This window comes from Python bivittatus, unplaced genomic scaffold, assembly GCF_059951505.1.
Source record: "Python bivittatus isolate LINGU-HERP-01145 unplaced genomic scaffold, Pbiv_v1 ctg000740_np1212, whole genome shotgun sequence".
Taxonomy (NCBI): Eukaryota; Metazoa; Chordata; class Lepidosauria; order Squamata; family Pythonidae; genus Python; species Python bivittatus.
In genome coordinates, this window is record NW_028277106.1 from 1,870,956 (window position 1) to 1,891,720 (window position 20,765).

The following is a 20,765-nucleotide window of genomic DNA, read 5'->3' on the forward strand; positions in this document are numbered from 1 at the left end:
TATGGCTAAAACTGCAGGGACAATTTTCATGTATTAAGCCCAGAAGGGCTCCCCGCAATCCGGAGGAAGAGAGTAACCGGTGGTCCTACAGGTTGGCCAGCATCCCCAACAGTCAAGGATGATGAAAGCTTTAGTCCCAAAAGACTTTGGGAGCCCCTGGCTTGGCGCTGGGCTCAAGGTCGCCTTAAGCTATCCTTCAAGGGCCTCCCTTCCAAGGCTCTCCTTGACCCTCTGCATATGCCTCTGAGCACACCTGTACGCTGACCTTGCAGACTTCCAGTCGGCTCCTTCCCTCTCCCCCACGGAGGCCGACTCACCGTCGAGCCATGCGCTGCATCACTTGCGCCTCCTTCATGCGCTGCAGCTCAGCCATGTATGCCAGGATGCGGCTGTTGCAGACGAGGAGGCTTTTGGTGACCTCCAGTGCCTGCCGCCGCTGAGTGCATGCCGCCAGCAACTTGCAGGCCCCCTCCCGCATGCGGATCTCGTGGTCAATTTTCTTCTGGAGGTCCGTGCCCTGGGGGGGAAGGGGACATGCCTGAAGGAGTGTGGGGTGCAAGAGCTCGAGGAGCAGGGAGGGAGCTGGGGGCTCAGGACCTGCAGGGGCTGGTGGAGAGAGAGGAGGCAGCCCCACGGAGCCCCTTCCTCATCTACTTACAGAGATGTTTCAAGAAAAGGAGACCTGGGGAACAGAAGCAGCTTGCTAAATGGGCATGCCAGTTGAGAACCGTAACAGCTGCAATGCAACACATCTGGAGGGGACCAGGGTCCCCACTGTTCCCCTTCCTCTCCTTTTCCTCCCTTTTATGAAAACATGTCAGTACCTTGGAACTAGGAAGCTCAGAAGAGAGCTTGCTCTGACAGGAGGCATTTCACCGCAGGGGGAGCAGGGAGACAACCCCTCCCTCCTCAAATGTCAGGAAGGGCAGTGCCAGAAGACCTGAGCCATCCAGCAGCAGCCGTTCCCCAGGCCGGCTGGCGTGAGCCGGTGAAGAGGGGCATAGCTGCAGGCCCTCCCAGGTGGGGATCCTTGTCCCTTTAGCCCTCCGTAGCTGCTGGGGAAGGAGGCCCTTCTCTGTCCCTGCTCAGACCACTCCCCACGCAGACAAGGGCCACCAGCTGCCCACCCGCAGTCTCACTCCCAGCCCTCCAGACTGCGGAAGGCCACCAGGCTGGCGACGGGGAGGGCAGCTTCGGGCGGCAGCTGCGTACCAGAGAGGCCCACCACCCTCTGGGACACTGGAATGCTGCGGGGGGCGCGGGGGGCGGCTCTTCCCAGGAGGCTCCGGAGCCTTTCCAGGACCCTGGCCGGGAGGCCAACTCAGGCGGCCACTGCCACAGACCTTTGGGCTGGAGGGGGAGGACTACTTGTCACCCCCTGGGCAGAGGAGAGCTCCCCCAGGCCCCCACCCACCAGTGCCTTCACTGGGACCGGGGGAGGCCTCCCACCCGGAAGATGCCCGGCCGCCCCCAGGCCAGCGCGGCTGTCCCGGCCTCCTCCTCCTCCGACCCCTCCCCGCGCTCACCCTGGCCGGCTTCCCGTTCTCCATGCCCCCGGCTCATAGCCCAGGACGCGCTCTGCCTCGCTCGCTCGCTGCGCTGTGGCGAGGTCGTCCTGCTGGCGGCAGCTGAGCCAGAGGGGAGGGGCGCCTGGGCAGGGTCTGCGGGTGGGGGCTGTGACATCACCACTGCCTAAAAATAGCCCGGCTGGGGATCAGCTGGGCCCAAACGGTCTCCTGGGGAGGGGACAGCTGCAGAGGGGACCCCCGCCCAAAGCCGGAGCTCCCTTGCCCCGGGTGGGGGCGGAGGGAGCAAGGGAGGGGGCTGCGTTCCCTTCAGAACAGAGGAGGACACCCATGGGGGGGACAGCTGGCGGACTGCCTCGCTTCCTGAGCCTGCCTGGGGAGGGGCCTGATCCCGCTGAGGGGGTCCATCGGCCTGCACGTGCCGAAGGCTGAGAAGGAAAATGGGGAGGGGGCCACTGCGGGCCATTCAGGCTCTTTCAGTGCCAGTGGGCAAGAGTTAGAGTGTGCCTCTGAGCACGGGCAGAGTACTGTTTCTCCAGCACGGAGGAAAGAGCACCAAAGGAAGCCCAGGCTTCCCACCCAGAGGGCCGCTTCTTTTCTCCCCCCCCAGACCAGCTCTCCCCCTTCCCTGCCAGGACCTCGGCCTCTTCTCTGGACAAAGGAAAGCAAATGGGGAGCAGGACCCTCTTCCCCTCCAGTGGAAAGCTCACGCTTCTCCCCTGTATCAAAGGGGGGGTCTACTTGCCGCCCCCTCGCTGCTTCGATGGCATGCAGGACCTGCGCCTGGCAGCAGGCAAGGGGCCTCAGAAAAGCAGCAGGGGGAGAGAGGCCCAGGCAGAGGAACCCCCCAGCAGACCAGTGGACTACTTGGCTGGCCTGAGGGACGGCGGTCACCCGGGCTCTGGGGCCCTTCTCTGGCTCGTCCATCTGGCAGAGATGGCTCTGAAAGCTGGGGCAGCCGCAATCTGAATCTGCAGCCACAGCGGGGGCCATCCTGCCCCAAGTCTGCCGGAGCCGCCTGCCGCCCTCTCGGGGGTCCCAGGTGAGGTGCTTCCTGATAACCGTTTTTCCCCAGGACTGGGGGAGGAGGGGGTCCCTCCTACCAGTCCTGGGAGGTGCAGCAGAAGCAGCGAAGCCAGAACAGCACTGGGTTCCAGGGCCCAGGGCCCCTGAAGGACACGCAGAATTGAGGAGTTGCGGCAGCGTCCCCAAGCAGCAGTCGACCAGAAAGCAGAAGAGCGACATGTCCCCTCCGGGCCCGACTGCCCAGGCCCACTGGCTCCTCAGGGTTGCAGGACATCCAACAGGTGGAACTCACAAGATGCAGCAACGTCACAGGAAAAGCGCATGGTGGCTGTGGCGAAGGACCTCGGCGCAGGGGGAGCCCCTCCACGGCTTGTGTCCTGCCCTTCAAGCAACTGGGCCGAGGCAAACACGACAAACGACGGGGCAACACAGCCACCCTCTCGGAACCAGCCGGACGGGCAAAGCGAAAGCGCCCTGTTGGAGGTCGCTGCATCCTGTGGGCTGACAGCAGGGCTGGCTACTCCTTGGGTGGGAGTCGCCGGGATCCCACTAGGACTGTAGCCCAAATGGGGAAGTCAAAAGCGTTTCCTGGAAGAGGGCCGTATGGTCGCCACGCAAACTGCAGGGTGAAGTCTCCATGGCCACGTTCAACCAAGCGAGGCTGCCCAGATCCCACCATCCCCTTAACTGAGTTCTGCGCAACGGGAACACAAGCCTCACCCCATCTACAGTGAGACTCCTCTCCGGCCCTCCTGGGCCACAACACAGCACATGCACCCGGAGACGCGCTGGTGGAATGGGTGACCGCATAAACTGAGATAAATAAACCAAGGCATACCCGCATGCTGGACCCACACCCCCACAAACATTCCCCCCATCCCTTTGAAAGGAGCGGCTTCTGGCTCCTGCCGGCCGCCCCACACGGGCAGCGGCAGAACACGCCAGGCTGCCCCCCAGGCACAATACCTCCAGGCTAAGGGCGATCTGCCGGATGTAGAGCATGTTCAGGTCCTCCAGGATGTGTAGCTTGTCCTGCATTGCCCCCGAGGCCCCTGCCCGCGGCTTCCTAGGACCACCTGGAAGCGCGGCTCCAGGGCAGAGACCTCCGAGCTGGGCTTCCCATGGAGCACGACCCAGCAGGCTCTCAGCGCTGCTTCTGAGGCGGGGGACGGGGGGCAGGCAGCAGGCTCACAGCCTCTGCCCCGGTGCTCCGGCCCCTCCGCCAGCAGATGCCGCGCCCCTGGCCCAGCTGTGGAGAGAATAGGCCCTTTCTTTCGTGCCAGCCCAGCAACTCCAACGCCCACCCCAAGAACAAGCAGCCACTGTGCCTGAAAGGGCAGGGTTGGGGGGCCTGGAGGCTGCACCCAGCTGCCAGGCAGGGCACGTCCCTCCCCATCTGACTCCAGGCTCCGCGGCACCCACGGCTTTTTGTCAGCCAGGGGCCTCCCGGAGGGGGCTCCCCGTACCTGGGGACTGGCTTCCTGAAAGGGCTGGTTGGGACGGGTAGGGGCTTTGGGGTGCCCTGGGCAGGCAGATGCTGCTGCCCCCTGCCGACCAGCCCAGGGGACTCTCGTCGGCCTCTCCCAAGCCAAGAGCTGAGCAGAGGCTGGCCGGCCGGCCGGCCGGCCCGACCCGGCCCAGCCGGCCCTCACCAGCCCTTACCTCCTGCGCCAAGGGCCGGCTTGCCCAAGTCACCCTGCCCTTCCCTCCCGGGTCGCAGGCTCTCTCCATGAACAGGAACTCTGCCTTGCTTCCACCCCCAGCCAGCCTTCCTGTTCCAGCTCGTCTTACAAGGGCCGCCCCTCCGAGCTGGCCGGCTCCAGCGAGCCTCCCCTTCAGGCGCTCCCTCCCACCCTGAGATGGAAGGAAGCGGCGGCCTTTTGCCCCAGGCCCCAGCGCCCTCAGCAGGGAGAGGGCAAGCCCATTTTGCCCGCCAACCCCAGCCCTAAGCCCAGGAAGCAGCCAGCGACGGAGGGCAGCACAGGGCAAGAGGGGGCCTGGCGCCCAGATGGCATGATCTCAGCTCCTGTCCAGAAGCTTCTCTGCCCCCACCCCCGGGTCCAAGCCTCCAACCCGGAAGGCCCTTGAGGCTGTGCCGGCCCTCGGCCACCCGGGGCAGCCAACGGGCCAAGAGTCGGGAGCCGAGCCACCCAAGAGATTCCAGGCTCCTGTGCGACCACCTTTGGCACCAACCAGTTCCCTCTGGGTCACTGGTACAGGCCCAGGTCGAAGACTGCCAGGGACCTGGCCCCAGGCCCAGGCCCAGGCCCAGGCCCAGGCCCAGGCCCAGGCCTAGCTGGCCTAGGCGAGTCGGCCACAGCTGCTCCCCAGAGCAGTTTTCTGTCGAGAACAAGGCCAAAGGGCCCCTTCGCCAGACCTTCCTGGTCCACAGCGAGAGCTCCTAGCAACCTCCCAGGCCTGAGGGCGGGGGGGGGCAGCTCTGGGCTGCTCTGACTCCTGGGTGAGGATGGGATTCTGGGGAGGATGCCTCGTTCCCCCCAGGGATCTTAGCCCAAGGAGGGCACCCTCTTCCGTAACACGTGCTCCGCTTCTCCCTTTCTGGAGAACCTCGCAGGCAAGACCTTGCAGATGAGAAGCTCTCGTGGAAGAAAGCCACTGGTGCTCCTGTTCCTGAGCTGCCTCTGTGGCATTTCTCTCTTAGAAAAGGTTACAGGATCTTTTTTTAACAAGCACCACTTCTGGCGACACCAGCAGCTGATCAAAACAAGTCAGAGATCTACCATGTGCAGCCACACTCCACCAGACGGCCCACGGGTTGAGCAGGTCCGTGCCAGGAAATCCCACTGAAAGGGAGCCGGCAAAGTCAAGAGAAATGAAGGAAGCCCCTGTGCTGAGGACCAGGAGCAAAGCCTGGCTGGGCCCACCTTGCGAGAGATGCCCTGGCTAGTCCACAGCAGGCCATGGAATCGCCTGGCCGCCTAGGAGGACACCGTGTCCCCTCTTAAGGCCATTCAGAGGTCTCTTCCCGGAATGCCATCCTCTGAGGCGCTGCGGGAAAATGTGCTGCGGACCAGTGAGTTGGACGGCAGAGGGTTCCTCTTGCCCACGACCACGCTGCTGGCCCAGCCGAGGCCCTCCGGGCTAGCCTTTCCCTTCTCCCAGGGGCCGGGCAGATGCCCCCGGGGGGCTTGTACGCAAGAGACAAAGGAGACATCTGGGCAGGGATTCCCTGGCTGGAGGTAACGCAGAGTCTCCCGACGTGGGTCCTTGGAGAACCGTCTTCAGTTAATTTAGCCCCTTTTAAAGCTATCCAAATTAACGGCCACCCCCACCATCTTGTGGCAGTGAATTCCCCAGGTTAGTGATATGCTGTGTCAGGCCTTCCCTGGTCAGCTTAAAGGGTTGGCCCCAGTCCCAGTATTTGAAGGAAGGGGAGATAAAGGTGGTCTTCCTGTCCACTTTCTCCAGGCCATGGTATTTATCTTGACCACTCCTCCCCCCGCCATCAAGAGAGTCCCAAACATCTGAACCTCTTCTCACAGGGGTCAGGAGGTGTCCCCCCCCAGCCCAGTTTCCTTTCGGTCGCCCTGCTCTGCATTTTTCTCAGCTCTGTTACTCTGCATACTGCCTCAGACACAGACACACGTATCTGTTTAAAGGTACCGGTATGTCTAGTGGTTTTCTCTTCCGCCTCTTTCCTAAAGGTCCAAAGCGTGGAATTTGCTTTTCTCACAGCCGCTGGTCCCTGAGCTGACTTCTCTGCCGACCCACCATCCTTTCCCCGGTTGATGAGAGGCAGCTCAGGCCCCAACAGTTTGGCCTCCACCTGGCTTTTTCTGAATTTGAACTGCATGTACCGCGTGGTTGACCAAGTGGAGCATTTCCCAGCCACTCTCAGCTTTGACCACCCTGAATGATTTGGGGCCGACTCACTGCCTACCTCTACATCAACATAATCGGTTAACCATGGCCCCGACTGAGATCCCTGAGGAACTCCAGTTCTCTCTCCTCTGCTGAGAAAACTGCACACTTATCCCCCCCCCTCGCTTTCCGCTCTTTAAGCAGCTTGCCGTCCACGAAGGAAGAGGCGGTTTACTTCGCAGCCTTTCTCGAGGGACTTGCACTGAAGGGCCGCTCAGCAGAGCCAGCCGCGTCACCTCCGCCAGGGGCTGCTGAGATTCTCCGGACGGTTGGCGAGGCGGCACTTCCCTCTGCGGGACCCAGGTGGGCTTTCCTTCAGCACAGCTTGTTCCTCTGGCCCACGTCCTTTCAGCCATGCCCTCCAAGCGCATGGCTCCAAGAAGAGCCATTGGGCAGGTGACGTCTCAGCATCCTTCCCCCTCGAGCAGTTCTTGAGTAATATTATTATTATTATTATATACCTGCACATTTCTTGCTACTTTCCCTTCAGGGAGGGGGACAATAACATCATTCCTACAGTCATCAAGATGCCATCTTTACGCACACCTTAAAAAAGTTACACAACCACTCCCTAAGGAAACCCTATCCATATTTTAACATTTCTTGAGTTATCTGCAGCCTCACTATTTTTCACAGTATTTACGACTTCCTGTTCGTTATTTTTTCTAATATAAACAGCATTTGCTGGTTCCACTCTTTGACATACCATTATCCTTCCCATGCAAAACTCAAATATGCTTCTTCCAGAGTTCCCTCACTTCAGTTTCATCCCAAATTACTTCATCATTTATTTTTAATTCTATTTTCTCTGCTGGAAGCTTCTTGTTTAGCTTCTTCACCCACTTCCAGAACTATTCCTTATGTCCATCAAAACTGCTCTGCATTTTCTCCACCTCTTTTAACTGTTCCTGCTCTCCTGGCCTCATTTTTTGCAATTATCTTTTTCGCTCTGTGCACATTATTCAGTATCTTTCTCTGATTTTAATTTTTAGTAGAAATCATTCTCTTTCATTAATTTTTTCTCAGCCTCTTTCACTCCATCCACCAAGCCTCCTTTCCATACTTTCCGTGAGCATAACTTCTGTTTAGCTCTGTAACATAATTTGTTACAGTGGGTGTCCATTTTCAATTTGTAGGGAGATGAATTATTTTGGTTTTTCATCATAAATGAATCAAGTGGGTTTTTTATTTCTATTCATCCCTTTGCCATATGTACACATGAACAGAGTTTTGTTTAAACAGAGGAACTGTTTTCTCAGGATGCACCCCCTGTTTTTATTCGCTTTTGGGTCTCTGGAACCCCAGTGGTTTTTCTGACTCTCCTCTCATCTCCTTCTTCCCATCCACCCACAGGCCACCTTGCAGAATGTATCCTTTTTCATGCAGTTTTCCCCCCAACTCATCCCTGGTTGTTTTCTTATCACTGAAGTGCAAGTATCACCAACATGAGGATTCCTATGTTCACACACACACACACACACACACACCCGTAACAATCCAGGTCATACTCTGGGTTTCACAGTCTTTCAGCCCTTCCCCGTATGGCTTCATGGATTCATCAACTCCACTCGCCAAGGTCAGATCTACGGCCCTGGTCCTCTTTATCACAACCAACCACGGAGCGATTCTTCTTTCTTCCGTTTCATTAGTTAATACATGCGGTTTACTCCAAGTCCCAATCTTCCACACACCACAGTTGTCACTGGATGAGCCACAGACACTGACCCCCACGCCCACAGTGGCACTGGGTAATCGAGGCTTTCGCATTACCTTTTGTAGGAAGTCAGAAAAGATGCAGACCAGTCTTAGCTGCAGCTGTGGCACATCGTGCATAATTTCCCGCTAGCGGGAAGGACAGTACCCATCAGGTCTTGAACCATTTGACCAGTTTGGTCTCAAGCAGGTGACCAAAGTCCGGTTTTATCCCAAGCACGCTTACTCAGTTCAAGGCAAGCTAGATTCCCTAGTCTAGAGACCAACTTGCAAGCTGGTTGCCTGCATCGTGCCAACTGGGCTTGCTTGCTTCTACAAAGGAAATCTGCCTGGCCGACCCTGGACCTCAAGGAGTGGGAATAGTTGCTGTCCAACCTTAAGAAAAACATGGTTGGCTCCCACAAAATCCAGACCTGGGCTTTATAGAAACTGCAGGAGAATGCTAGGCCTGCCCTGGTGCCACTCTGTGGCTCTCCCACAGTGGCAAGCCCACTCCTGATTCCATGATGACTTTCTGCCCAAGGACAACAAGCCCAACGACATCGAATAAGGAGACCAAGGGGTGCCATGTGCTTCACCGTGGCCAGGCTCCTCACGCCGACTACAGCAAGTCCTTCTCCACCAGCGTGGCGTGGAGCCATCTACAGGGATCTTACACACTCCAAGGAAAAAAGGGCAGCCGTTGAACTGTGCCAAAACATTTTGGGTAGGCATGCTTCTAGAAAATTCTCAATTCATCTCCCATTGCCCTGCCCCCAGCCAATACGTTTGTTTGGGCTTTGGGGAGGGGGTTGTGCCTCTCCCTCCCTCTCCCCCTACTCTGGGTTACATTAATCCTGCAAAATGGGTGGTGCTTAATTGGACACGTAAGCCCTCATCACCTGCACCGTGGAACTGGAGGAAATCATCATTCCAGGCAGGTGAGAAAGATGTCTGGCCCAGCATCCAAATTTTAAAATGTGTTAACTATATAGAACACAGGAGCTCTCGATCAGGGAACTTGTGTACAAGTTAGTTTCACACAGAAGTGAACAACCTGATATTAGATTACACTGTTTCCAGTAGCTGGAAATGGTCTCTAAAAGAGAATTGCTTTAGCCTCTTACGTAAAGCATGTGAGAGAAAGAGGCGCAAGACGTCTGAACGCAGATGAAACTACAAAGAGAGCTCACATAACTGCACTTGCTAGAATTTTTTCATAATGGCTTAATGGTTTTACTACAATAAATGTGCTTATCTGAGCCTTCACGTCTGGGGAAATATATTCTTGCAGGATTTTGCCCTGCCAAGCAAGTGCGAAGAGCAGTGCAAGGAAAACCAAGAGGCAGAGCGCCACGCTGGGCCTGTGGGACCACAAAGCCAACTCACGACTTCCCACATTGCTGGTCAACGGGCCCCAAAAGGCCCCGGAACCTCAGCTGATGGCCTGAGTGAGTGCTTGCTGTTCTCCTGGCCTCCCAACCCCTGAATGTGAAAGGTGGCAATTCCCTCTGAAGGCCCACGTCACCAATGTTGTCTTCTCTGCACCAGATTCAGCCCCCTCTGGGCGCAGCTCCTTGGGCCCTCAGCCAGGAGCCCCTGCAGCCCTGCTCACCTTGGAGCCAGAGGCACGCTGGGTCAGGCTTCTGGGCACTGTTCCAGATGTAGTGGGGGAGGGTCTGGGCAGGGGGACAGTCAGCATGCAAGACCTGATGTCACACTCTGTCCAGGTGGGAAACTGATGGTCCATTTCATCTGCCCACCACGCACCCCAAGTTCTTCCCTTCCCCGAAAAATCACTGGGCCCAGGACCGAGATTTCAAGCAGGCTGGACCCCCAGAGGCGAGGGCTACAGGTCCCCTTGGTTTCCCCCTATCGGCCCAGAGGCCAGCTGGAGATGCTTTTTAAAAAAAGGATTCAGGAAGGGCCGCAGCGAGCAGGATGCGGCACCGAGGCTCGCTCGGGGGTTTTCCAAAGTTTGGGGCGGACGGGGGAGGCCTCCGATCCCCAAAGGCAGGCACCGTGAAAACCGCATGAAAGCCCCAGCAGGTCCCCGGGAGGGCAAAGCTGGAAGCGACCGGAGCCGACCTCCCTTCCCGGGCCCCGTCCGGCCTTCTCCGGCAGCCCCTTCCCTCGGGGGCCCTGGAGCAACACGCGCAGGCTCGCAGTAGCCCGGGCGGGGTCGCGGGCGGCCAGCCCCGGGGCTCTGCCCGGCTCCCGACCATCCCTGGCGCAGCCGCCCGGGCAAGGCGGCCCAGCGCTCCGGCAGCACCCCTGCCCCACCGCGCAGGTTCCGCGCAAGGCTTGAAGGGGCGAACGCGATGCCCGGCTGGGCCGGCCGAGTCCTTCCCCGACCGCGCGCGAGGCCCGCCGCCGCCCGCCAAGTCCTCCGCCCGCGCCGCCGCCCTACCTGCTCGGGCTCCCCCAGGAGGCTGAGGCGGAACCGGCCCCGTCGGATCTCCATCTCCAGCGCGGAGCCGCGCGCGACCGTCACCCTGCTCCGGTGGTGCCGCTGGAACATGGTCCGGCCGCGGGGCGCTCCTGGCGACGAGCCGGGAGCGGGCGGAACTGTCGTGGGTGGCCTCCGCGACCGGGAAGAGAACTTGGGCTCCGGGGCGGCTCCTCGCCGCTGGCCGGCCGGCCCACCTGGTGGCCTCGTGGCTTCTGCAGCCGCGTCCCGGGAGACGGGCGCCACCCACCCGCGACGTCCGGGGCGCAGGAGCGGAGCCGGACCGGTCACGCGGACCGCGCTCCCGCCCCTCCCGCCGCCAGCGAGCTGGAGCTGGAGCTGGAGCTGGAGCGGGCGCTGCGGGACTCCCAGCCGGAGGGGCTGGCCGCCGTTGCGCGAGTGGCCGAGAGCGCCTGCGGCGGCTGGACCAGCCGAGGCCGAGATGCCTGCGATCCGACCCGAGTCCTGCCCCCGCCCCCGCCGGGCGCGGAGCTCCCCTTGGGACTTTGGGGCTGAGTTCGCACGACCTGCTAACCTGGGCGAGCCCAGTCCGTTGACAAATTCCTGGCTCACCGCTTGGTGCAAGCCCTGAAAGGGTAACCAGGTTAAGCGTGTTGGATGCCCCGCGGCCGCGGAGCGTCTCTTTGCGGGTCTTCTGAGCTGGGGCGTGCTGTCCTCCCTCGCCCCGGGATCGCCCCACACTCCCTGTGCAGCCCCTCCGAAGGTGGGGAGGGGCTCGCGCACGGTGCCTGCAAGCCAGGGGAAGGTCGGGCTGTCTGCCGAGGAAGCCTGCAGCTGGCCAGGGCGGGGCAGCGGGGGAGGTCTGGGAGAGGCCCGTAGCTGGAAGACTCCAAAGTCCTGGTGGGCAGCTGGCAGGTGCCAGGCAAAGCCTTCTCTCTCCCGCTGGCTCCTTTGGGCCTCTGGCCTTCTGACCCCTTCCTCGCAAGGCAACCTGGGAAAAGAAAAGGCTCCCCCCCACCCCCGTGCTGCCAGCCTGCTTCCCCAGCGCTGGGGGTGCAGCCCCCTTGCCTGTCCTTGAGGGAGGGAGCCACCTGCCTCGCTGCCCCAAGCAGTGGAGACCATCACTCCAAATAAAGACAAGGGCGCCGGATGTTTTAAAATGCTGACTCGGCTGCCACGTAGTTAATATGGAAGCAAAGGATCGCCTGGCGATAGACTGTCCAACTCTCCCCCTGCGTGGCGGGAATAGAACCACCAAGTGAACGGCCCGGTGGGGCTGCAGTGTGGCCTCTGCAGTTCAGTGGATTGCGCAAGCCCAGAGAAGTGGGTTAACCGTGCTGGGCGAGCCCTCCAGAGGCAGAACCTCACCCCCAACCCTGCCAAGCCTTCCCAGGTATGGGCGAGGGAGGAGAGCGCCTGGAAGGGAAGGGCTGGGCAAAGCTGGCCTCGCCCACACCTCTCCAGAGCTCACAGAGGTGCAGGGGACGCGGCTGCACCTTTCCCTGCAGCCCCCGTGCCTCAAGTTGGAGAACAGCTGGGCCGGGACTCCTTCTGGCAGTTGGACTGTGGCTGCCTCAGAGCAAAGGGGAGACACGGCAGAGCTGGCAGAAGCCTCTTAACTAAGCAGCTGAGCTCCTCTGCAGCAGACAAACCTGCCCGGTGCTGCAGCCCAACCTGGGGCGGAGGGGGCGGCGGCGGCTAAGGGCTTCTTGTCCATTTCCAGCGGAGAAAATGGAGCAGAATGGCCAGGGCTGATGTCCCCAAGGTGGCTCCAGTGGGCCTTCTGAGATTCTCTTAGTCTAAAAAGTGACCCAGGAAGCTGATGCACTCCAGAACCAGGGGCCAGCCTCAAGCAGAATCCAGATTTCCCAGAATGCTCCTGGGATGTGCAAACACCCCAGCGGAGGGGGCTCATTTTCCCAGGCCAAAGAGAGGACAGCCAGCTGAGGGGGCAGAGAGCCTCCGAAGACCCCAGAGGGGTGATGAGGACAACCTTGCTCCTTTGCATCTGAGAAATGAAGCTTTGGGACAGGACAGCCATTTTGTGAGAGTGCTGTTACAAGCTCTTGAAACTCCAGGTGTGCTTTTCTGTCCCCCCAAGGTGAACTCTGGAGCAATGCTTGTACTTTATCCTGACAAGAGCCCTGCACAGTTGGTTAGGCTGAGGGCCCAAGGCCGCCTTTGTGGCTCAGCAGGCAGGTCAGTTCCGAAAGGGCAGAACGCTAGCCAGTTGCCCTCCTCTCACCCAGAGACCTTTCTGGTGATGCCAGGCACAGGACCAAACACCAGACCTTTGTCAGAGCAGCAGAGGGAACTGCTTCTCTTAAACCAGATTGTTGATGCATGTGACTGTCCACAAGGACAACTGTCCTGGCCAAGAATCCTCACCCAGGGCTTTCACCCCCACTGAGCGACACCCCCTCCCTGCCACTTACGGCCTTCTGCATTGCGTTGACCCATTGTGTGGTTCATAATGCATCCGCTTTGTATCCTAGGATGTCAAGCTCAGATGATCTAGCTGGTTGCTTCACCAACTGGGGAAAGGGGGTTGCTTCAGAACACAAAGCACAGCCTTCAGGAATCTGGAATTCTGCTTGTTTTAACATGTATTCTCACTTAGCGCTGAAATGACTCTGGGGCTTCCTCTTTTTCATCAGGGCGTGTTGCAAATAAATACTTAGATAAAATGGATTGCAAAACCTCCCTCTCTTCCCCATGCTTCCCTCTCTATCCAGACTAATTATTCTAGAATTGTGCCCTGCTCAGACATTTTTGTAGCCACGTAAGCAAGAGATGCTCCTTGGTGGCCCTTTATGCACGCCTCGGTAGCGCCCAAGGAGAAGAAGGCAATTGCTGCTTGGAGCGTCCTGCAAGAATCGGCTCCACATTGCCAACTCAAGCCCTACCGCTGAGTGAGTGAGTGAATGAATGAATGAATGGCCTTTATTGTGGTCACCGACCAATAAAACCTGCCTATAACATAAAAATACAAAAGGAGTTTCTATAAGATGATAGAACATAGGCTATGAGTAAGACAATTGGAAGAAGAAAAATAGCTAGAATACTTTATGCAAAGAACCAAAAAATGAATCAACTTGATAAAATACTGGACCTATAAAATACTTGAGGTAATATAATGCTTAAGCACTCCAATATTAATGTACCACTATTTTAATATACTACTAAATGTTTAAAATTTGAAGCCCTAGAATATTTAAGATTAAGACCTATTGATTGGTAAGACCTATACTTTATCAATATATTTTTAAGTGTCACTAATCACCTTCCTAAAATGCTTATCTAGCTAAGTTTGGTGCTCCTCAAGGGATCTCTTTATTCAACATGCTGCTAGGCAGAGTTTTCCTACTTGCCAGGTGATTTTTGGATCCTTATCTTCAAGTAGATATTTTAGATAGATACTGTCTGGAACATCTGGAGTTTTGCGCATCAAAGTTCTGTGGAGGTATAGAGAGAACAGTGCAGAATTTCATGGGTGAGAATTTCTAATGCCCTGTCCCCAAATGGGCAGTCTTTCCTTATGAGGGATCATCCTATATCTACCCTCAAGGACTGCTGCTGGAAGAATATCAAAATGAGCAAGAGCGAAAACTCAGAGGTACTTTGGGAGAGCCAGCTTGAGAAAGCGGGCTGCTTGTGGGGTAAAACCTAAATAACTAGCTGTCACACTTGCAGAAGGTGCGCTTTGATCTTCCTATCCACCCAGACCGATTAGTCTCCCTTTCAGAAAACCTCTTGCACAACCAGATCCACTTCCCAAGAGCATTTGGGGGGGGGGGCACCTTGCGCCGGTTCCTGCTCCACCCTAACTTTCCAAAGTGCACAAAAGGAGCTTGCCAGTATCAGCAGGGCCAAGTCTTGTGGCAGAAAATTCCACTTTGGCCAGACATTACGTACCCTCACCCGAGCGCTGGCGTTCACCTCGGGCAGGCCTACCCCCAGGCAGTGCCACGTTAGGTACCCTCTGGTTAGGCTCAGGCAGAGACCTCAGACTTCCTCGCCCGATTCCACTTCATAAAGAAGCCGGGCTAGAGGTCTGGCCGTGAAAAGCTCGAGGGCAGCTGGGATATACCATGCTCCTCTGGTGCTGGAAATTGACAGAAGGGCATACTGTTCCTTTGCACCTTCTGAAGGGTATGCGGAAAGTGGGGCTTCTGATTCTCACCCGATAGAAAGAGCATCTCAGGGAAGCTAAAACAAGCCACCTGCCCACTGATACTTCAGAAGGCCTTAATCCCTATGACTGCAGTTCACCGGTGGTGATTGGTGAACTGAAGCAGAAAAAAAACAGAAAATGAAAAGCCCCCTTTAGTGCTCTAGGGGACGGTTGCTTAGTGAGTGGCATTCTGCTTTTGTCAGGTAATCGGTGACAGAATTTACATAAAAATGGAAGAATAAGGGGACAATAACACCGCTTTTTTTACTCCTCTCCTAATACTGGAGGGTCAGGGTCAGAAGGATGCCCCGCTGTGTTCTTTCATACAGTATCTTCAATTTGCTATTTTCATGCATTTGGTAGGTACAGATAAGCAGTCATTGGTCAACTGACCTGTCTCTGAGCTTTTCTCCCGAGTTTTCTTTTGGAGATGCTACCAGAGGCCTGCTTAAAGTCAGTACAGTAAGTGCAGTATGTAGGGCAGATCTTGGTTTTGCTATACATTGGTCTACTACCCTGCTCTGTTGTACTTCTGTCCTCTCTGAATCAAGAGAATCTTCTGTCTCCTTCCAATCCGTAAGTTTCCAGTATAAATGCCCTGTGTATACTGTACTTACAATGCTTCATAAACTAACCGTGCAAAACATTTCAGGTAGATCTCTCCTCCCCTCCTTCAAAATTGGCACTATTACGGCCAAACCCCAGCCTTTGGGGATTCTTGGCAGTTGGTCCATGCAGGTAAACACTGAAGCCAGGACTGGCATCCATCATTTCTAATTGTTTTTTATCAACTCTGGAGGAATCAAATTTATTCCTGGGTTTTAGCTGATTGACTTGGGGCCAGCATGGGAGAAGTCTAAAACCCTTCTCTGAGTGTGTGTGTGTGGGGGTGTTTATCATCACATTCCTCTGCATAGAGTTCAAAGAAAAATACCCCCAGCTTGTTATGGGAATAGGAGAGTCCAAGTGTGTAGGCTTGGGGTATTTGTGGAGTCCGTGGGGTTCTCTGAGCTTGGTTCTTTTCTTACCTGGCTAGGTAATGAAGATGTTACCTAGCCGGGTAATGAAACGTTTGCAAGAAAAGAACCAAGCTCAGAGAACCCCACGGACTCCACAGTTCAACCCTGAGCTGCACATATTCGCCTCTCTTGGAGTATCTGCAAGCAGGCACTGGCCCCAGAGAGTAAAAGTGTCCTCTGATTTCTCAGCTGCCATCAGTTGGTTCCACCAGCTCAGAGCATCTCTTCTGATGCAGTGAGCCGTTCAAAAGAGCCTTTGTATGGTGAGACTAGCAGGCGGGCTGCCTGCAAGGGGTTCACCATGTAAGAATGAGGAACGGCAACCGGCTGGCTGTCTCTGCCGAAAGGCGATTCTGATCGAGCCAGGAACCGTTACGGGGCCGCAGAGTTGACCCTTTTCTTTTCCTGAATTGTCGGGCGACCCTCGAGGCCACAGAACCAGAGCCCGTCACGGTCAGGCCAGGTTGTCCGTCTGCAGCAGGCGGCCTCACCGGGGCGAGTTACGGCGGACTTGCGCCCTTCCTCGCCGTCCGCCCAGCCCAGCCCAGCCCAGCCGCTGACGGGCCCAGGCGCCCGAGGCCCGCAGACCAGGCTCCGGCGCCTTTTGCCCGGGGGGAGCAGCAGGAAGCGCCGCCGGCGGCCGCCGTGCCGCCGCAAAGAGGAAGGCCCCGTCCCGCCTCACCCGCCGCTGGACTCGCTCGAGCAACGAGGAGGCAGCCAGGCGCCCGGGGCTTGACGGCCGGGGGGCCCAGGGATGGGCCCGTCCGGACAGCGGCCGCTGGGGCTGCGAAGAGCCGCCGGGGGAAGGAAAGGGAAGGGAAGGGAGGCGCGGAGCTCTCAGGGGACGGGCTTCGCCCACCGTCCGCGAGGGCCTCCGCCCCGCCGTGCCCGCCGCGGACCACCAGGGCCGCCCCTGCCGCTCGCGGGGCGAAGGGCCCCGTCTCGTCGGCTGCGGCGGGCCCGCCTTGGCCCCAGCCTCCCCAGCTGCAACCCCCACGGCCGGCCGGGGAATGCTGGGGGCTGGGTCCGCCCAGCTTACGGCGCCCGAGGCCGGGGAGCCCTCACCGAGCGCCCCTGCCCGCCCAGCCCCCTCCGGCGGCGGCCCTGGACCCCGCCCCCGCCCCCGCCCCCGGAGGCCAGAAGCTCGCCGGGCGCGAGTACGGCGAAGGGGCGGCGGCGCGCAGGCGCGGGAGCGGGGCCCCGGGAGGCGGGCCGCGCCGCCAGGGAGGCTCTTCCGGTTCGCGCCCCCTGCCGGCCGCCCACTTCCGGCCGGGGAGGGGAAGTGCGTCACGGCCCCCGGCGGCGGCGGCGGCGGCGGAGCATGAGCAAGGCGTGGCGCCGCGCGGAGGTCCCGGGCGGCAGGATGGAGGGCGCCCGGCGGGGTAAGCGGCGGCGGGCGGCGGCGGCGGGCGGCGGCGGCGGCGGGGGGTGCGCTTCTCGGCGGGGAACTGAGCGCCGTTTCTCGCCTTCTCCCCGCGCGGCGCCAGGCGAGGAGGAGGACTCGGGCGGGCGCGGGGCCCACAAGAAGAAGCACAAGAAGCACAAGAAGAAGCACAAGAAGCGGCGCCACCGGGAGGAGCCCGGCCCGGTCCCCGCGGACGCGGCGGACGCCCCGCCCAAGCCGCAGCTGAAGCTCAAGATCAAGCTGGGCGGGCAGATCCTGGGCACGAAGAGGTACGGCGGCGGGCGGGCGGCGGGCCTCCGCTGGGCCTCGCGCCCTGGTGGCGGGAAGCGCCCCCATCGCCGTCCGACGCCGGTGGGCCGAGCCCGGGCGCCCCCGGCACTTCCCCGCGCCCGGCGTTAACCGCCCTGCTCTCCCGCTTGCAGCGTCCCAACCTTTACCGTGATCCCCGAGAGGCCTCGGTCCCCCTCCCCGCTGATGGCGGCCGACGACGAGGAGGAGCCCATGGAAGGCGTGCCCATCGAGCAGTATCGAGCGTGGCTGGGTGAGCGAGCGGTGCCCCTCGCGTCCCCGGCCCTTAGTGCCCACTCGGGGAGGGGAGGGAACAGGCCTTGTCGCGGCCTTCTCTGCCCGGCTCGCACAGGGCTGGGCGGCGAGCAGTAACGGAAGCCGTATTCAGGAGCGTCTCTCCATGGTGGGCCTGCGGCCCCTCCGGGTCAGAATCTGCCTCCGCGGCTGTCCTGTGACTGACCCGCGGGGCCTGGATGAGAGGCTGCTTAGACCAGGGATCTCTTCCTATTTACTCTTACGAGCCGTGAGATAAAACTTCCAGGTCTAACCCCAGTCCGATAATTGTTATTTCCCTCTTTTGCCGTAGCAGGTGCCCAATACCTGCTCGACACTTAATCCTCACAAATATGTAACCTTTGCTTGCTGACACCTAAAATGAAGGAACTCTGGAGGTGGAGGGGGAGAGAGAGGTTGAAGGGCTATAAAATGTGCCCAGTGAAAGCAACCCCTTGGTGAGTTGAATTCCAGAGACCGTTATCACCGTTCAGGCCCACTGGTGCTGGCGCTGGGGCTGTTTTCTTAATAAGCTTTCTCAAACAATTGTTGCCATCCTGGTGTTTCCCTTAGTGTTCTTGTTCCTTGGTACCCATCCTGCAAACTATAAATTAAACGTCAGCGCACAAATTAGCTAGTGTCAACAGAGAAGATGTTCCACCTCACTGGCCAGACTAAAGGCAAACTCTCCTCACACCCCCACAGATGAAGACAGCAACCTGGAGCCATCCCCCTTGCCGGAACTGGACCCAGAAATAGGCTTCCCAGCACGGGAGGAAGAAGAGGAGCAGCGATGGCTAGATGCCCTGGAGCGGGGGGAGCTGGATGACAATGGGGAGCTGAAAAAAGAGGTGGATGAGTCCCTGCTCACTGCCCGGCAGGTGAGGAACTAGGGCCCGATGCAGGAAGGTGGCTAGGTGGTCAATAGACCTTTCATCCGTGGTAGTATAAGTGAGCCCAGCTAAGGGAAGGGAAGACTGGCAGGGATCCACAGCCACTTTACTCTGCTGTGCGTGCTTTTCTGCCTCCTTGGAGCCAGGCAGATGGCTCTTCCCTAGCCAAGCCCACCCAGGATGATGCAGGAAGATAGCCTCTTTCCTTCTGAACATTAGGGTGGTCTTCCTGTCCATGTTTGATCTATACCCCCATCAGCCTCAAAAAACCTAGCTGCCAGTTCTAAGAGTGGAGGGGGCATCAGATCTGGGTTGGGCCCATAGAGGCAAGGATGTAGGGTACACAGCCAAGGAGGACACTTACCATCTCCAGCTGGGTTTAGGGGAAGAACCTTTGTTATGATGACATAGTTTTTCTAGCTCCTCCTGGCTGCTGCTGATCCCAAAAGGTCCTCAGGCCTTCTTCTTGCCTCTGGGTCTGAACAGATGTTGTCAGCCACCCCCTTCCCCTCTTTCTGCCCACAGAAAGCCCTCTTGCACAAGCAACAGAGCCAGCCCTTGCTGGAGCTGCCAATGGGGTACAAGGCCAAGGAGCTGACAGAGGAGATGCTGGTAAAGCGAGAAGAACGGGCTCGTAAACGGCGGCTCCAGGCTGCCAAAAAGGCCGAGGAGAACAAGAACCAAACCATCGAGCGCCTCACCAAGACCAGCAAAACCAAAGTGAAAACGCTGCGTGAGCGCAAGGCCAAAGGCGTGGCAGTCCCTACGGTGTGTTACCGCAGTGCTGCTAGTGGGATCACGGTCTCCTTCCCACCTGGGGCTTCCCTGCCTATGTTGCCTTCTCTCCCTGCCATTGTGCCTCCACCCATCCCTTGTGGAGTCCTTGGCTGCACCAACCTCAGGAGGTACTCCTGTTCCCGCACTGGGATCCCCCTTTGCAGCCTGGATTGTTACAAAAAGAACTTGCTCCTCCAGGAGATGCCAGCATAGTTCCATCGCCCTTTGGTGGAAGAGGACAATTGGTGCCTGGCAGTCACCCGAGAGGGCCTCTCTGGTCTGGAAGAGAGGCGTCCGCACTTTTGGCTTGGCCAGCCTGTTCCGAGGTGCCTACGGGCAGGGAGGCAGCGAGAGGAGGTACAGGCGTCCAAACTCTACTGAGGCTGAGCCTTGGATGACCTTGTGATTTCTAGGGCAGCAGCGGGTTCAACAACAAGGATGTATCTTATTGTGTGAGGTGGGAGCCCCTTGGGGCAGCTCCCCTTGCAGCAGCAGCTTTGGGAAAGTGCCAGAAGTCTGTGGCTCCATTCCCCTTGAGCCCTGTAATAACGGGGAGGAGAGGACAGGACCCTGGTGCTTGTGTGGACTCGGGAGAAGGCAACGGTGGCAGACATTTTATCTTGCCTTTTTGGAGGCTGTGCCTTCCCAAGACAGACAGAAGCGGGAGCCACCCTACTCTTCCATTTGCACAGACTGCTGGAAAAAGTGGCTGATAGCTTGCGGTTCTGCTTAAGTCGGTCAGCCTGCAGGAAAATGATTTGTCATCTACATTAAAGATACCCTGAAACTGGCTTGAGAAGCCCAAGATGGCCTCCTTGCTCCTTCCTTAGCATTTCCTACTGACAGGGAGCTCTCTGAGGACAAACTAGGAGTGTTCAGGGGTGGCTTTGGCAAGCGGTTTCAGTGGGGCTGCTTTCCCCCTGCCCTCGTTACTGCCTGCTCCCTTAGCCCCTGCGGCTGGGCTGAAGCTCTGCGTGTCCCAGTGCTGGCTTCCCTCTCATGGGTGGCCTTGGCCGGGGGGGACCCTCGCAGCTCTGGACGCCGTTGACTGTGGTGTCTTTTGGGGTTGTCTGTGAAGACTCCAAAGAGCAGTTATGGGGAAGGAGAGGTTGAGCCCTGAGTGCCCCATGTATTAATCCTCTCCCTGAACTGTTGCCGCAAGCCAGGGGAGAGGGAGGTAACCCGTTGGTTTGGGGCAAGGGATGATCAGCTGATGCTGGGTTATGCCTCCTGGGCCAAGGGGGGGATGCGGTGCCTGGGTGGGGGGAAGCAGGCTCAGAAATAAACCCCACAAGGCAGAAGGGCTGTCTGCTCAGAATCCTGCTGCGTCTGCGACAGCACAACTTCGTCTCTGGATGGGGCCCTCCTGGCCTCGTAGCTTGCGCTGGCAGTTAGATGCC

General features: G+C 58.4%; 2 protein-coding genes across 10 annotated transcripts in view; one reads left to right on the forward strand and one right to left on the reverse strand.

The window, feature by feature from the left end:
* RTKN (rhotekin) overlaps positions 1 to 11,473 on the reverse strand; it is a 20,378-nt gene extending 8,905 nt beyond the window's left edge. Inside the window, exons 1-3 of one of the 9 annotated variants that reach the window (XM_088128823.1) lie at positions 4,215 to 10,482; positions 3,519 to 3,801; positions 318 to 517 (exon numbers count right to left, since the gene is read on the reverse strand). In XM_088128823.1, coding sequence (XP_087984949.1) covers positions 318 to 517; positions 3,519 to 3,590 — 272 coding nt within the window. In that variant the 5' untranslated portion in view covers positions 3,591 to 3,801; positions 4,215 to 10,482. Of the gene's footprint in view, positions 1 to 317; positions 518 to 1,526; positions 2,596 to 2,629; positions 2,814 to 2,844; positions 3,419 to 3,518; positions 3,802 to 4,214; positions 10,483 to 10,536 lie in introns of those variants that run through there. The other 8 variants (XM_088128819.1, XM_088128818.1, XM_088128817.1 and 5 more) reach the window with 8 other exon arrangements.
* Positions 11,474 to 16,959: 5,486 nt separating this feature from the next.
* On the forward strand, positions 16,960 to 20,170 carry INO80B (INO80 complex subunit B). The gene is made up of 5 exons (XM_088128779.1): positions 16,960 to 17,111; positions 17,217 to 17,403; positions 17,557 to 17,675; positions 18,401 to 18,576; positions 19,114 to 20,170. Exons 1-5 carry the CDS (start codon positions 17,051 to 17,053, stop codon positions 19,576 to 19,578), a joined length of 1,008 nt encoding a protein of 335 aa, XP_087984905.1. The 5' UTR covers positions 16,960 to 17,050; the 3' UTR covers positions 19,579 to 20,170.
* Positions 20,171 to 20,765: the final 595 nt, after the last annotated feature.

Coding starts and splice junctions, on each gene's coding strand:
- INO80B (XM_088128779.1), top strand. CDS start 17,051: ATGAGCAAGGCGTGGCGCCGCGCGGAGGTCCCGGGCGGCAGGATGGAG. Junction 17,404..17,556: donor CAGATCCTGGGCACGAAGAG/GTACGGCGGCGG, acceptor TCCCGCTTGCAG/CGTCCCAACCTTTACCGTGA. Junction 17,676..18,400: donor GCAGTATCGAGCGTGGCTGG/GTGAGCGAGCGG, acceptor ACACCCCCACAG/ATGAAGACAGCAACCTGGAG.